This window comes from Alligator mississippiensis, chromosome 10 (genome assembly GCF_030867095.1).
Source record: "Alligator mississippiensis isolate rAllMis1 chromosome 10, rAllMis1, whole genome shotgun sequence".
In the NCBI taxonomy this organism is placed as follows: domain Eukaryota; kingdom Metazoa; phylum Chordata; order Crocodylia; family Alligatoridae; genus Alligator; species Alligator mississippiensis.
In genome coordinates, this window is record NC_081833.1 from 37,881,837 (window position 1) to 37,898,817 (window position 16,981).

Below are 16,981 nucleotides of genomic sequence, written 5' to 3' on the forward strand. Positions count from 1 at the left end.
ATCCTGACACTAATACAAGAAAAGCCAGCATCTATCTTCACTCAGCTACTCCTCATCTCCATTCTCACATGATACATGGGGCAGTCTAAACTGGACCAGAACCAAGGCAGATGTGCCCTAGCAACCTGTTCCACTTCTGAGTCTCCACACCCAGCTCTGCCAGCAGCCTCAACTCCAAGCTGCACTCTTGGTTATTACCAGCCCACAGGGGCCTCTGCCAATACCCCTCTATCCTGACCTGCAACACAAGCTGTCCCAGTCCTGTTGCTCCACAGCTCTGTTGAGACTCTCAGCCCCCACCACAGAACTCCCTGCTGTCCCAGCCTTGGCTCCTCACATACTTGTCAATGCTCTCCTGTCCTGCCCTGCATTTGCCCACCAGGCTCTGCCAATGCATCTCTACCCTGACCTAGAGCACCCCCTGTCGTCCAAGACCAAAGCCTTGTTCCACAAGACACTGCTGTGCTGACTGTCCAGAACCCAAGTGAGGATGTGATGTTCAGGACAGCGTGGGGTTGGTCCCCCTCCTAAATCCCACCCTCTTTACTCTTTAAGATCAGCCTGAATTTGCCCCTCACAGTCTCATCTGCCTCTCTTCTTTAGTTCTGTGTTGTTCTCTACTCTCCCAAATGCCTCCAGTCCCTTCTGCTGCCTGTGAAATGCCTCTGCCACTTCCAAGGTTCAATGAAAGACCCATTTCCTCAGCAAAGCATTCAAGCCCTTGTGACGCCCCACACTCATAGGGAACTTCATTTTGTTTTGTTCTGTTGTTGTTCCCAGGTGCCTATGCATCATAAAGCAGGGACTAGGACCTGGTATCCACATGGCCCCCATCTACTACTAACCAACACCCAGTACAGTCAGACTGCTCTCCAGTCGGGTAACATGGGAAGCCCCAAAGCAGAAAGGCAGGATTGTCCTTCTTCTGCTAGAATGGATGGCAGTACTGAGCTACCTTGCATGGGTGCTCTAAGGCTAAACACATTACTGAATAGGCAGTGCTCAGGGATGGGGGCTGTATTGGGACCCTGCTTCCACTGGTTCAAGCTATTCTGTTAACAAATTTGGGTTGAGATGATGAGATCAGGGGCCTGGATGTCCCATTCTCACTCTTCTTGTGAGTTGAGTCTCCAGAGACTTCTAGGAGCCTGAAGCATTTCAGCCCTAAGGGGGTGATGGTACCTCCTGCATACACCCCACACCCTCACCTCTGTGCGAAGCTCTGCCAGCTTCTTGTCCATGCTGGAGCGGGCCCCCAGCTCATCCTCCAGGTCCTCTGAGATCCGCCCCAGTTCATCCTGGTGGAGCTCCTTCAGGATGTTCAGCTATAGGGAGATGGAGACATGCAGAGGGGGTTCTGCAGCCTACTTGCACTGTGGACCACCATACTGGCATTAAGTCCTGGCTGAATAGGGAACCAGCAGGTGTGAAGATATCACAGGAAACAGCCTGGGACTCCTGCTTCCTGATAGAGACCTGGAAGGACGTGGGAGGTAGCTGCACTCACTGGCATTTGAACCCACTCTAATGCCACACACTCTGCAGGAAATCCTGCCGCTGCAGCAGATCAAGGACTGGCCTGCAGATGTAGGATGACTGGCACCTCTGAGTGGGCTCACAGTCACTACACAGGCCAGTAAGGAATTGTCTCCTGAGTGAACCCTGTCCTGCCCCTACCTTCTGACTCAGTGACTGTAGCAAGGACACTCAAGTCAAACTTTACTGAGGGCCACTAACAAGGTGCTACTTCTGATAGAAGACTGCTGCTGGGGAGGGGGGGAGGATCTGCTCCGATTGGGTGTGATCTGCAGCACTTTTGCAAGCAGGAAACCAAACTAACTCTGGATTAATAAATGGCCCTGCAGTGAGGATGTAGGACTCACTGTTCAGCTTTTCAAATCCTTTCTTTGCTCAATAGTGAATTATAGTGAGTACCAGAGATTGCCCTGGTGGGCTGCATCCGGCCCATAGAACGTATGCTGTACACCCCCATACTACCAAGGAGCTCACTTACATACCTAGTTAAGTAAATGGTGCCAATTAATGCTCTTCTCAGGCTTTGTGGAATGGTTTCCTGGAGCAGGGCCTCCCTCTAGTGGATACTAAACATTAGCTATCTCAGGTTACTCAAGACAGAGAAACACGATGAAACAATCTCCCACCTTCCTGTAACCTCTGGACTTTCAGAAATGGCCAGGTCAAATGTGCATACCTCTCCTCTCTGCAAGCACAGACAGGATCATGACACACCTGAGCAACTTTCTGTCCCTGGCTCCTCTCTGGGACTTGGGGGCATGTTTGCATGGCACTGTACAGTGCTCAGGAGCACCACTGAGAAAACAGGCTAGAACAATGGGCAACTGTTCTCCTGAGCTCACCTGATCCCCACAGTGGTGCTGGGTGCACACCTAGGAGGAGCTACATGGCATGTGCAATGCAGGACAGATCAAATTCCTCAACACTGTTGGACGTGATATAGGCATCCCTGGGACACCTGGGATGTGGTCAGACCAACTTGCTCACCTGTTTGAGCACTTCTTGCTTGTTTTTGTTCAGCTCCTCATACTTGATTTTCCACTGGCTGAGCTCACCCTCCAGCTTCTCGATGTTCTTGCTGAGTGACAATTTATCCCTAAAACAGAGGCAACAGGGTATGGGGGGACAAGATCTAATAGAGCTAAGATAAGGCTCCCACTTCTTCCAGCACCTGGCCCCAGGGGGATCCCAGGGACTGAAGTCTACTCCTACGGGCATACATCTTTTAAATGGCACCCTAAAGACTACTTGTGGGCATGCCAGATTGCAACTGGTACCATGGGTGATGATATGGACTCTGCAGTCTTGGGAGAGAAGGATTATTTTCTTCCTAGAGTATCAAAGAATATATCTACATCTACAAGAGTGGAGATAAGTCATTTGCCCATTAAGACTGTTGGGAAAGAATCTCAGCTGGTGTAAACCAGCATAATACCACTCAACATATTGGCATAGTTATTTTTTTTCCGCAGATACCAGCCGTGAGTTTAAGTTTGGTTTGCATAAAACTTCCCTTTGGCTTGGTCAACTGGATTTTTCTCCATTTGAATTTTGGGCCCAAAAACTCAGTGGAAAGCACAGAGCTCCCCCTGGCTTCAGACTGTTAACAGGAGCAGCCATGAACCACATCATATGTGTGTTAGCTTGAGATCACTTGAGGGGTCTTCAAGTTTTAGGGAACCTGAGAGTCAAGCAGCCAGCAGGTGCTTTATTGTGGCAACCATTTTAAAACACTGGCTGCCTATATAAATACAGCAGTTTTCTGCTGGCAGTAAAGGCAGAAACATTGCCTAGCTGAGCTGCAGCAGGAACAACCATGAGGTAAGGGCAAGAACTGATGGGGATGGCTAGGAGGCTCTTGGTCTTGGGCATGACCTAAAACTGCACCCTGCTGGGAATGGGTGGCCTGGTAGGACTCCTGGTGGTGTGGGAGTCCCCAGGAAGTGCCAGGCCAGTTACCACCTTGGTGAAAGGTAGGTTGGGGTGCCTTAACCCTTATCCCCAAAACTGTGGGTACAGCTATGGCCACCTGAGCCCAAAGAGGGATAAGATCCAGATGGGGCCAGGCACAGGAGAGGGAAACCCTGAAGCCCTGAAGGATGGGGTAGATGTGTAACCCTACAGAGGGGGTGGTAGGGAGGGCCTAGAAGAGGATTGAGTAGGGCCTCGGGTCAGCCTAAAGAGCAGCCCAGATGGGGTGTGCTGAGTAGGGGTGTGGGACGTGCTGAAGGGCAGCACATGGGCCAACCCCCTGGAGAGCAAGTTGAGAAGTGTGGAGCCCCAGAAAGGAGGAACAGAGGGCTGGTGGCCCAGTGTATGTTTATGTAAAGCTGCCCCAGGAAGGGCCAGGGCAAGCTTGGCTCAGGTCAGGAACTTGGCTGGCCACTACCCAGGTGAAGGTCACAGGAGAGGCCCAAAAGACTGTACATCTGCCACCCAAGGCGTGATCTAGATAAAGCCTATGGCCTACAGGAGCCACTTCAAAAGGGAGGAGGGCAGGACAAGTTCTTGATGTGAGAGGGGGTAGAGTGCGAGAGGCCCTAGTGAGAGGAGGGCAGAGTGAATGTGCATGGGCAACTGGTGCCACCTTAGTTGCATGCCTTCCCCAGCGACCAGTCAGTGACCGGTGGGGTCCCCTTGCGGCTGATTCTGTTTTGAGAACAGCAAAGTTGTGGCAGGTGAGACTGGGCAGACTGCCCCATAGAAGGTGGGTGGGCCGGCATGAGACCTGGCTTCAAGAGCTGCCCCTGTCACACTGAGGCACATCTCAAGTTCAGTGCCTAGCAGCCTAGGCTACATATTAGCCCCCTGCCCTGCCTTGTGTATCACATGACTGCACAGGAAGTGATGTAGCAGGGTGCACTCACTCCCGCTCTTTCAGCAGCACTTTCTGGGACTCATCCAGCCTCAGCTTCAGGGCAGTCACTTTGGTGGCATCTTCCTCAATGACGCTCATGTCCTCCCAGAGCAGTCGGTTCCTCTCCTGGCGGGTGAAGGAAGTCCGGACGCTGACCACACTCCGCTGGTCCCATTCAGACCCTTCTTGTTTGCTCTTCAGTATGTTTTCCATCAGCTCAAACTCCTGGAAGGATGCATGTTAGCCAAGAAGAAGGACCGTCACAACTGTGCTGCGGTGTGCCAGAGCTTTCTCAAACCATCCATACAGACACAGCAGAGACCCAGCAACTTACCAGCTTCCTTCTCACACCCCTTATATTCTTTGAGACAACCTCTGCCCAGCTACTATTACTGTGGCCCTGCCCCCTGTCATGTAGGCTACTCAGGAACCCCCCTGGATTTCCCCTTGCTGTGCAACCTGTGCCAATAGCATGTGACCCCTGCCCCCCCAGCCCTCATTGAGATGCATGGCACCCCAGTTTCCCCTGCTGTGGCAGTGAGAGAGGCAGCTGCCGGGAACCATGACCTGCATATTCACCACCTGTGGTTTGCATGCAGTCTGTGGGCTGTCAGCTGGACAACCCAACCCATAGTTCTGTTTTGCTGTGGATCACGAAGATCCTGGTTCAACAGGGTCAATCTCTATGGCATGGGGACCCCAAGACCAAAGTAGTATGCGTGCCTGGACACAGAGGGATTTCAGCGCTTCCTGCAAATCATGGCTGGGCTGCACAGCTACTGTACAATGGAAGGGGTGTGGCACTCACCAGCCTATCAGCCAGCCTTATAACTACCATATAGGTGAGGCCAGTGGACTCGCCTTGTACCAATGTAACCGTGCCACAGGAATGTAGGACTGGAAGGGGCTTTGGGGGCCTTAAAGTCCAATCCTCTGCAATTGTAAGCAATTGTATAAGTCGCAAACAAATCACAAAATCCTCTGACCATAGCCACAAAGCTCCTCATAAAAACCCCTGCGAAGTGCAATAGGTAAAGAGGAGGGGAGAGAAAGGATTCCCCCAGTGCCCTGACCACTGCAGTGGCAGGGAATCTGTTAGGACAGAATATGAACAGATGCTCCTAGAAGAGAAATAGGCCCCAAAATACTAAGGAAAGCACACTAAGGATACATCTGCATGTGCATTTAAGGTGCAGCAATAAACTTTGGCACATATTGTGCTGGAGTGTATTGCTCCTGGGCACAATGTTTCAACATGCACCCAGGACTGCAGCACACTGAGCTGGGCTGGAGCAGCCCCAGTTTGCAGGTGTCCAGGGGTGAGCCTGCCAGCCTGGTGCTGCTCTGACCTGGCTCAACATGCTGTGGAGGAGCGGGTTGAGGCATGAGGATACTTCAGTGTGGAGGCTAGCCGGCAGGCAGCTTCCACACTGAAGCACCCTTGTGACCCAACAAGCCCTGTCAATGTCTACACGTGTGTTGCTATAGAGTAAAAAACTCTGCCACAGGATAGTACTTGTATTTACAAAATACAAACCTATGGCAGAGTTAATTAGTTTCCTCTGTCTTAATAGCACTGCATGCATAGACACTGAAATGTTTATTGTGGAGCTAATTTGGCAACTGCAGTAAATGTCTCATGTAGATGCGCCCTAGACGGTTACTCCAGTTTAGTTATACCACTTCAGTGGTAAAGAGATGTTGCATTTATCCTGGGATAAGACATTTTACCCCAGGACAAAATGCCGTTGTGGAGACATCCATGTCCATTGTTCTGGGATAAATCATTAAAAAGTTTGCCAGATAAGAGGTAGTTAACAGTTTATCTCAGGATATTGCAACATTTGTCTGTACAGTTATCCCAGGATTGCATTATTGACCCAATGGCAGAAAAGCAGCACTTTATTTAGCTGCTCACTAAACATGGATTAGAAGGGTGATGTGTGTATATACGAATCCTGGGATATTTTTGTTCTGGGACAAACTCAGATACAACTTGACCAGGGACAAATGTAACTTCTGATCCTATCCTTCCTTGCACTAAGCCAGTTAAAACCAGCACAAAACTGCGTGGCCAAGCCTACAATAATGATATTATTTTAGGCTAGCACTCTCCACCCTGAGTGGTCCCAGAGCTCTCCACTAACTGACTGCATCAGTCATGAGAGCACAGGTCTAGGTTTAATATAAGCCCAGGAAACCTTAATTGTTTAAGTACAAGTATAATTTATCTTGATCAAGTATAAAAACATTGCAAGTTGTTTTAGGTGAAAAGCCACAAGTTACAAGCTTATGTCAGTTCCCCAGTTCTTTGTCAATACAAAGCTGAAATATTTTAAGAAATGCTGAGAAAGCTGCAGCAGCTGCCAGGAAGAGAATGCCAGCATGCAAGAATGTGTTGATGAGGTCAGTAGGTATTTTTATCAGAGATAATTTCTGCTGATTGTGGGCCTTGTGTCTGTTACCTCAGCTGGAGAGTTGGCAGCAAAAATCCCCGACTGTCCCTGATTTTCCCAATTCTGAAAGAACATTTGATCTGTGGTCAACTCAGCTGATGTGGCAAAATAAAGGGTTATTCAGCAATTGATCTTCCCACCCTGATATAAGGCCTAAGTACTGCCCACAAAGGGGATTGAGCCACAGTGATGATCCCATACACTAGGATACATTTAACTGACCCCAAATCCACAAAAGAGGTCCCTGAGGAAGCACCCATGGGAAACAATCCTTATTAAAGTTAAGCTACTGTGAGAGAAAACTGGGGCTCTTGCTCTCTCCTGCCCTGAACAGCCTGAGCAACACACATGCCCCTTTCCAGGCTATACCATTCAGGGGAAGTAGTGAAAGACCTAAGCTGGGGAGACAGTCAGCCTGACCCACTTCCAACCTGAGGAAAGAGCCCACATGTGTGATAAGCTCTGACCAGCCAATACCACCTGGTCCTGGCTAGCAAATAACCATTGTGTGAGTTAAAGACATGAGTTCGCGCGGGAGGGCGTGCGGGAGGGCGCCAGACCCTGCCTGCGCACCCCCCAGGGTAGAAAGTCCCAGCCGTAGCCAGCCTACCTGAGGCATGACACGGATGGGCACGCGCCGCACCCCGAGGGTCCCCTCGGGCTCCGCGGTCCCCCCCTCTGGCACCTCAGAGACGGCCACCCAGACGGAGCCCCTGGTTCCGGGCTCCATGCAGACGGAGCCCCTGGCTCTCGGCTGCGGGGGCTGCCTGTCCCTTTTTCAGGCTCTGGGGCCTGGGAGCATGGCGACCTCCCCTTGCGGGGTCTGCTCCCTTTTGGGGTCTCTGGCATGCCAGCTGGAGGAGCTCCAGGCCACAGTCCACAGACTGCGTGCCATCAGGGACTGCGAGCAGGAGATAGACTCCTACTGCCAGGCCCTTCTCCCCCGGGAGGCAGAGGGTAGACCACAGTCTCCCTCCACGCCAAAGGAGGACTCTGGGACCTCCTGCTGTGTCCAGCCAGGGGCATGGACCAAGGTGGTCAAGGGCCCTAAGGCCCGCTGCACCAAGGCCCCTCCCCCACCAGAACTGAGCAACAGGTACGCACCTCTTGCTGCCCCAGCAGAGCCTGCTGAGTTGCCGGCCCCCACAGGCAACATGTGCCTAACTGCAGCTCCCGCCCCTGCTCTCCCCAAGACAAAACGTAAGGTGTTTGTTGTGGGAGACTCCCTCCTGAGGGGGACAGAGGGGCCAATCTGCCACCCCAACCCCTTAGCCCGGCAAGTCTGCTGCTTCCCAGGGGCCCGCATCCGGGACATTGCGGAGAGGATCCCCAAGCTCCTCAAACCCACAGACCGCTATCCCATGCTCCTTATTCATGTGGGCACCAATGACACGGCTCGGAGCACTCCCAGCCAGGTCATGAGGCGCTACAGGGATTTGGGAGCAGGGCTTAAGGGTCTGGGGGCACAGGTGGTGTTCTCGTCGATCCTCCCAGTCTCAGGCTATGGGCTGAGAAGGGACAGGAGGATCTATGTGGTCAACCAAAGACTGCGGCGCTGGTGTCGTCAGGAAGGCTTTGGCTTTCATGACCACAGCCCGCTCTTTGGCGAGAGAGGCAGCGAGCTGCTGGGAAGAGATGGTCTCCACCTCTCTCCCTTAGGGAGGAGGCTCTTCTCAGCCAGACTGGCTGACCTGCTCCACCGGGCTTTAAACTAAGCCCGCTGGGGGACGGGGGGACGACCGCCACTGCTGGCCCGCTGAACAATCCTTGCAAAGCCACCAGATCATGGCACTCAAGGGAGCCCGCCCCAGCCCCAGCCCTGGTAAAATCTGTGGGCAAGGAAGGAGCCCCCCAGGGGGCGCTTGCCTGCCTGTACACAAATGCCAGGAGCTTGGGGAATAAGCAGGAGGAGCTCATCCTCCTGCTCAGTGCAAACAATTACGATGTCATAGGGATCACGGAGACCTGGTGGGACTCCACCCATGACTGGACCACGGGGATAGATGGCTATACCCTGTACAGGAGGGATCATGTAGAGAAAAGGGGCGGGGGTGTGGCTCTCTATGTTAAGGAAAGCTACGCGTCCCTGCAAGCCGATATTGGCGACCAGGGTGGACGGCTGGAGACCCTCTGGGTTAAAATCCGTGGGGAACATGGCACAGGGGACACAATGGTGGGAGTTTATTACAGACCTCCCACCCAAAGTCCTGAGCTAGACCAGGAGTTTGCCCAGGAAATGGCTGAGGCAGCTTGCTCCAGGACCATGGTTGTCGTGGGTGACTTCAATTACCCAGACATCTCGTGGGAGGATCGCTCAGCAAAATCTGAGCGGTTACAGAGCTTCCTCTCGTGCGTGGATGACCTCTACCTGACTCAAGAAGTCTATGGGCCAACGAGAGGCAAAGCGCTGCTCGACCTGGTGCTGGCTACTGGGGAGGACCTAGTCGGCGACCTAGTGATCGATGGGAAGCTGGGTGACAGCGACCACGAGCTGATCACCTTCACCATCCGCCGAAAAGCTGGCAAGTCAGTCAGCAACACGCAAGTCCTTGACTTCAGGAAAGCCGACTTTGACAAGCTCAGGAGGCTTGTCAGTGAGGCCCTAAGGGACCATGACCCCAGGGAGAGGGGAGTTCAAGAAGAGTGGTTGCTCCTCAAGGGAGCGATCCTCAATGCACAAACTAAGTCTATTCCATCTCGGAGGAAAGGCAGGCAGCAAGAGGGCACAGCAGCCCCCCTGGCTCTCCAGGGACCTAGCAGACCTCCTGAGGCTAAAAAGAAAGGCCTACAAAGGATGGAGGATGGGAGTCACCTCCAAGGAGGATTATTCTGCACTGGTCCGGTCCTGTAGGGAGCAGACCAGGAAAGCCAAGGCTGCAACTGAACTCCAGCTAGCTTTGAGCATCAAGGACAATAAAAAGTCCTTTTTCAGATATGTGGGGAGCCGGAGGAAAAGCAGGGGCAACGTTGGACCCCTGCTGAACCAGATGGGGCAACTGACAACTGACGCCCAGGAAAAAGCCAACCTATTAAATAGGTACTTTGCGTCTGTCTTTCATCAGCCCCATGGGACGCCTGTGCCTGCTACAGGGCCGGGAAGTCTGGGTGAGGGTGATCCCCTGCCCTCCATTAATGCTGACTTTGTGAAGGAACATCTTGAGAAGCTGGATACCTTCAAGTCAGCCGGCCCTGACAATCTTCACCCCAGGGTACTCAAGGAGCTGGCGAGCATCATAGCCCAGCCTCTAGCGCGGATCTTTGAAAACTCTTGGCGCTCTGGTGTAGTGCCCGAAGACTGGAAGAAGGCCAACGTGGTGCCTATCTTCAAGAAAGGGAGGAAAGTGGATCCGGCTAACTATAGGCCCATCAGCCTGACTTCTATCCCAGGGAAGATCTTAGAAAAGTTTATTAAGGAGGCCATCCTTAATGGACTGGCCGACGCCAACATCTTAAGGGATAGCCAGCACGGGTTTGTTGCGGGTAGGTCTTGCTTGACCAATCTCATTTCCTTCTACGACCAGGTGACCTATCACCTGGACAAGGGAGATGAGATTGATGTTATATATCTTGACTTCAAAAAAGCCTTCGATCTGGTGTCCCATGATCGTCTCTTGGAGAAACTGGCCAATTGTCGCCTTGGGTCCCCCACGATCCACTGGCTGGAAAATTGGCTCCGGGGTCGGACCCAGAGGGTAGTAATTGATGGAAGTCACTCATCGTGGTGTCCTGTGACCAGTGGGGTCCCCCAGGGCTCTGTCCTTGGACCCATACTGTTCAACATCTTCATTAACGATGTGGACACTGGAGTCAGAAGCGGACTGGCCAAGTTCGCCGATGACACCAAACTTTGGGGCAAAGCATCCACACCAGAAGACAGGCGGGTGATCCAGGCTGACCTGGACAGGCTCAGCAAGTGGGCGGATGAGAATCTGATGGTGTTCAACACCGATAAATGCAAGGTTCTCCACCTTGGGAAAAAAAACCCGCAGCATCCTTATAGGCTCGGCAGTGCTATGTTGGTTAGCACTATGGAAGAAAGAGACTTGGGGGTCATCATTGACCACAAGATGAACATGAGCCTGCAATGCGATGCTGCGGCTAGTAAAGCGACCAAAACGCTGGCTTGCATCCATAGATGCTTCTCAAGCAAATCCCGGGACGTCATTCTCCCCCTGTACTCGGCCTTAGTGAGGCCGCAGCTGGAGTACTGCGTCCAGTTTTGGGCTCCACAATTCAAAAAGGATGTGGAGAAGCTTGAGAGAGTCCAGAGAAGAGCCACGTGCATGATCGGGGTCAGGGAAGCAGACCCTACGATGACAGGCTGAGAGCCCTGGGGCTCTTTAGCCTGGAAAAGCGCAGGCTCAGGGGTGATCTGATGGCCACCTACAAGTTTATCAGGGGTGACCACCAATATCTAGGGGAACGTTTGTTCACCAGAGCGCCCCAAGGGATGACGAGGACGAATGGTCACAAACTACTACAAGATCGTTTCAGGCTGGACATAAGGAAGAATTTCTTTACTGTCCGAGCCCCCAAGGTCTGGAACAGCCTGCCGCCGGAGGTTGTTCAAGCGCCTTCATTGAACACCTTCAAGATGAAACTGGATGCTTATCTTGCTGGGATCCTATGACCCCAGCTGACGTCCTGCCCTTTGGGCGGGGGGCTGGACTCGATGGTCTTCCGAGGTCCCTTCCAGCCCTAATGTCTATGAAATCTATGAAATCTATGAATGAAGCAAAAGTTCAAGCTCATAATGACCACCTTTGTTTTAATAAAGGGGCACCCATCTTCTCCTCTTTTTCCCTTAGCATGTGTGAATGCATTGGTGATTGTGGGAACTCCTGCCATTGAATTGGCCAGTAGAGTTTGTAGTGCTATTCAGAAGATGTTAGTTTGTGTACTCTAACCATCACCTCTAAGCTAAGTCTGTGGAAAGATTCTGAGCCAGAAAGAATTACTGGGTACCTAAGTAGACTAAGGCAGACAAGGTTCTTTGGGTAAATCTGGTATCTTTTATTAAACCAACTCAAATAGTTGGAACAATTCAAGTTGGGTATAAATACGCTTCGTCAGGCTGAGTTTGCAGAGAAGAATTTTTCCAACTACTTGAGTTGGTCTAATAAATGATATCAGATTTACCCAAAGAACCTTGTCTGCCTATGCCCTTAGACCAACACAGCTACAACCTATACCCACGTAAGTGGACTAAGGCACCTATGTGTGGTTCTATTCCACGCTGTTTAAGCCTTAAAAATCTATTCATTTATCTACTTTTGCAGTACACCATCATCATTCTAACCCTTATGACAGGCTTTCAAAAAAGCAGCTAAGAGAAGAAGGATCTACCCACCTTGTATATTAGCTGTTTCTTAGGGACTTGAGCACCTAATAGGTAGAATCGTCTAGCCATTTGTGTTACTGTGATTAGGAGGGGAACAAAAGTAATATCCAAGTACCAAGACTGAAGGAGGAAGTGTTAAAGTTAAGTTGCTTGGGCACTCAGATCTTTGTACTTCTTTAACGTGCTCAAGACCAGATTATTATCTGCTTGAGCAAGTCCGAATACCAGAACAGATACCTGTGTCCTGTGAACACTTAAATCCTTTATCTTTCACTAGCTAAATTACCACCCTGTATTTGCTACACTAGCTTGAAGTGCTTGACTAATGGGAAAATGCCTCTTCCCTTCTCCCAAAACAATGCTAACACATAGTAATTTCTTCTCTGTCACCTCACGATGCAATGGTGATTACCTGCTGTCTTAATATAACAATTGGCTCTCCAGATTTATCAATTTAATCATAACTGACCTTAATTTGATCATTGCATTGTTCTTTAATTAGCTTAGTAAAGCTGTAGCAAATGAGCTCAGCAATATGCTTGCTTAGGTTTGTATCCACTTGCTCATCTTTTTAAATAAAATCCATAAAAAGGACATGGGAGCAGTCTATTCCCTTAAACTGTAACTTTATGAGTCACAGTGCTGGCCCCTCAGTCTCGCATGACTGGTGCCTGGGTAAGGATCTGAGTTTGCCTTTTGGATAGAACCCTAATTTCAGTATTCATCAACAATGGAAGAAATTGATGCCAAACTGGTTTCTGTAAGGAAGATCTACTTCTATCTTAGCTGACTGCACCTAGCAGCTGGTACAGAACAGGAAAGTAACCACAGATCTTCCTCAGAGTGGCAAAAGAGAAGCTCTTTTTTCCCCACCCAGTTTCTGCTATAAGTGAACATATATATGGATTTATAATTGCCTAAAGATCAAAGGGAACAAAATAATAATTTCTTGGGTGTGACTAACTGAAAACTAAGTGAATAGGAAAATCAGTGGTTCTTTAGCTTAGGAGTGTTTGCTCAGCTTGCAGCGTTTTGACATCACTATAATTCAACTGTGTACAAGTCTTGAGAAACCATCAGCCCTGAGGAGAAGATTGTTTTTCCTGTTGCCTCAGAGGAAGTCATAAAACAGCACAATGGGAGAGAAAGCACTAAAGTCTACACCTGGACAAAGAAAACTAAGTACTAGTTCTTCCTGAGTCACTAGTACACCTAGTGACATTTATGCTTCCGTCTGACATCACACTGCAAGTACACATCGACCATGAGTCATCCCACATTGCCCTTGCTTACAAAGACAACAAATGGTTGTTTCATTTGTGTTGGAACAACTGCATGGAGGTACCAAAGTCTGGCTCATTGGAATGGGAAGGTAGGACCTCTATCAGCTGCAGGAACCTCTTTAAATTATTAGGTACAAAATGACAAGTTCTCTACCCCCAAAAGGGACCTTTTGGCAAATTATTTATAACTCCCTTTTGCTGGGTGGGTTTTATTATTGGTCGTGTATGAAGGAACCAAGCAAATGGAAAGTTGGAAACAGATCAACAGTAAGGTGCAGACACACAGAGGTGACTTAGCTCATGCCTTTGATAAAGGATTTGAGAAGAAGGGTAAGAAAAATGATGAGATTTATGAATGGTGACTCACAGAAGCATAGATCCAAAAACTGTGAATCTGGAAAAAAAATGCTTTCACTCAGAACCTGAAAGAAGGTGCAGCGGATTTCAGAGAACTGAGGCTCATTTATTGAGGGCAACTGATTCTCTAAAGGAGTCACCAAGACCAGAAATCCATAGCAAATTTCTCTTGCATAGGAAAGTAGGTCCACAGAGAACCACCGTAAAATGTGGGTGGAGGCACTAGCCAGGATGCAGAGAACAACTACACAGAACAGCCCGGAGAACTAGATTTTGGCCAAGGGTAGTGAGACTCCTATTATAGAACTATGCTGTCAGTGCCTTAGGGTCCATTCGGTTTAAATCAAAGGGCAGTTTTAGAAGGTCTCATCCACACACACTGATCTGCACAGAACTCATTCATCTACCTCAGAAAGGTACGAGGCTGAGCTGACTCTAGGGATCCAGAGAATAGATTCACAGACTGCAGAGGCAGAGATTTCATAGCTAAAGGGGACATTCATGGTCATCTAGACTAATCATCTCTTCTAGCTTCTCCCTGCCCCTCAAGTCTGTTCCTATTCTGGATCTCACCCCAACCCAGCCTAATAATGGCACTAGAACAGGCCTAGGCTATCTCCTCTCTGGGTGCAGGCACAGCAGACCTGGCCAGCTCTGGCAGCCCCTCTGCTGGCTTCTACCTTTTCTGTATTTTACATTCTGCTCAAAACCCACAGCCTGGGACCCCCAAATGGGAAGTACCTTAACATGTTCATTTATTTGACCGGGCAAAGTCCAACGGACACATTGACTTCTCACTATTTGAGCAGAAGGAAATTAAATTAACTTCAATTAAACTAACTCCCCTATGGGGATTGGCCTTAATGACATTTGAAGTCCCTTCCATACCTATAATTTTCCGATAGCCCCATGTAATTGCTAAGATGCCCCACACACCATACACAGAAGTTGGGACATGCCAAGTTATGGCTGCCAAAACCTCTACCTCTCTGTTGCATTACACTTTTACATCCAAAGACATTGAAATTAAGGCCACAAAGAGCCATATGTTGCACTGAATGAGAAAAAGGGCAATTTAGCAAGTTATGGGTTGTATAGGTGAGGAAACAAGTGTACAGTAAACAAAGGTGTGAATTTAAAGTGCACTGGCTACTCCACATTACCTTCTTGTGTGGACACACTTAGTGAGACAAGGTTCTTTGGGTAAATGTGATATCTTTTATTAGATTAACTAAATAGTTGGGAAAATTGTTCTTCGCAAGCTTTTGGGCACAAAAACCTTTCTTTAGGCATATCGAGAGTCCGTTGGTGGTGAATTGAGTGAATTGTGAGAAACATTTAGCGCATACTCAAGTGCCTCCAATGGGAGTTAGCATCCTAGTGTGTTTGCAATTCACACCTAGCTGACTTTGCACTAACTTCCCCATGTAGACAAGCTGCTATAGTTGCCATAGGAACAGAATCTTTGAATGGTCTGATTTTTGTGCACATAAAATTACCAGCTCAATGATCCACTAAAACAAGACCTTGCTTTGAATTCACAGAACCAGGGAAGTTCACTGCTTTCGATTGAAGCTATTTGGCCTAATTGAGGAAGGACAATTCCTCTTAATTTTCTTTAGCAAAACTATCCATTCTTTTCACACTGCTCCTCTGGCAGATACTCCCCATTGAATGTATCTCAGATCAGTCATAATGACATGGCACCCCCTACATCCCATGCCCCTATTTATAGCTTGTTTTCATGTAAATCCCCTGAACACCCAATACTGGATGCAGTGACGGACTCTGGCCCCCAGAGGTCAGTATCACACACCTAGGCTCTGGGAACAGGCACACAAGAGGGGAAAGTGGACACAGCTGTTTAACAACTAAAACCCACTGCAGCTCTAGAGTTAGAGACTATCCCTTGTCTCTGGATTTGGAGAGACTGAGGGGTCTGGCAGGAATTGCAGGACAATGGGAATAAGCTAAGCCTGAAACAAAGGCCCAGCTGGCCCTCTGCCTGCCTGACAGTGGGAAGGAACAGTCATAAGCAGGGCTCCTGGTTTTCTCTGTTTAAAAATTGCAAATTCTCTGATTAAACCCTGCAAAAATCCATGATTAAAATGAAACACCATTATATATATAGGTATCAACTGAACACAATGTTTTATTGATATATTCACAATTCTAAACAATTTGGAAGCCTACCAGTGCCTCAATCACTATAATAAAATAAATTCTAAGTACCTATAAATTTTGGTATTTCTAGCATGGAAAATCAGAACTCCCCCTGCCCCCGTCACTCACCAGGACACAGGTCCAGGCCCCTCGCTCCCAAGCTACAGCCCCCTGGGCCTGCTGGTGCCCCTCACTCCCACCCACAGTTCTCCCCCCGCCCCTGCCAGAGGGGGCCCCCAGCTACCAAGGCTACAGGGCCAGGGACCTAGATCTGCAGCCCCCTGCTCCCCACTGCAGTGCCCAAACCCCAGCTGCTGCCCCTAGGAGACAGCAGCTGCAGCCCAGCTTCTCCTCCCCCTCCCCCACAGCTGGAGCCGAGTCTGGGGTGGGGGGGAGGACAGGTGTGGGCTACCTGCAGCAGGCTTGGACTCCTTGCCCTGCTGCCCTCGCTCCATGGCCTCCGCAACCCAGTGGGTAGGACCCAGTATGGAAGGGCAGAACAGGGCTGGATGGGGAAGCTCGTTGCCTCTGCTGGGAGCTCCTCGCTGGCATGGCATGGTGCCCTCTCCCTGCCCAGCACCAGCAAGGGGCACAACTCCAGGCTGCCACCCATGCTGCTGTTAGGCGGGCAGGGGGCGTTTTGCCAGGGCAGCACAGGGCTTGCTGCAGCAAGGACCTTCCCTGCCCAGTCCTGCCTGCTGGGCTGTGAAGGCCCTGGAGGAAGGCAGCAGGGTGGGGAGCCTGATCCTGCAGCAGGCAGCCCGCCCCCACCCCACACACAAAGCTGGGTGGCATGTGCTTCCCATGCCTCCCCAGAAGTGCACGCAGCAGCAAGGAGCCAGCCCCACCCCTTTGCCCCCCCGGATGAGCTGCCTGTGGCTTCACCCCCTCCCCGCTGGGGCCCTACCGCTGCGCATTCCGGCCCTGCGCCCCAAGCCCCACACACTGCCCCAGCTGGGCATCAGCCCTAACCCCAGCCCTGCCCAAC

At 50.3% G+C, this 16,981-nt stretch overlaps 1 protein-coding gene across 3 annotated transcripts in view; it reads right to left on the bottom strand.

The window, feature by feature from the left end:
* CCDC102A (coiled-coil domain containing 102A) overlaps positions 1 to 16,981 on the bottom strand; it is a 61,955-nt gene that overhangs the window by 14,613 nt on the left and 30,361 nt on the right. For 2 of the 3 annotated variants that reach the window (XM_059713682.1, XM_006261664.4), the window contains exons 4-6: positions 4,404 to 4,618; positions 2,524 to 2,632; positions 1,209 to 1,325 (exon numbers count right to left, since the gene is read on the bottom strand). In XM_059713682.1, the coding sequence (XP_059569665.1) occupies positions 1,209 to 1,325; positions 2,524 to 2,632; positions 4,404 to 4,618 (441 nt within the window). The remainder of the gene's footprint in view (positions 1 to 1,208; positions 1,326 to 2,523; positions 2,633 to 4,403; positions 4,619 to 16,981) is intronic. The other variant, XM_059713683.1, reaches the window with a different exon arrangement.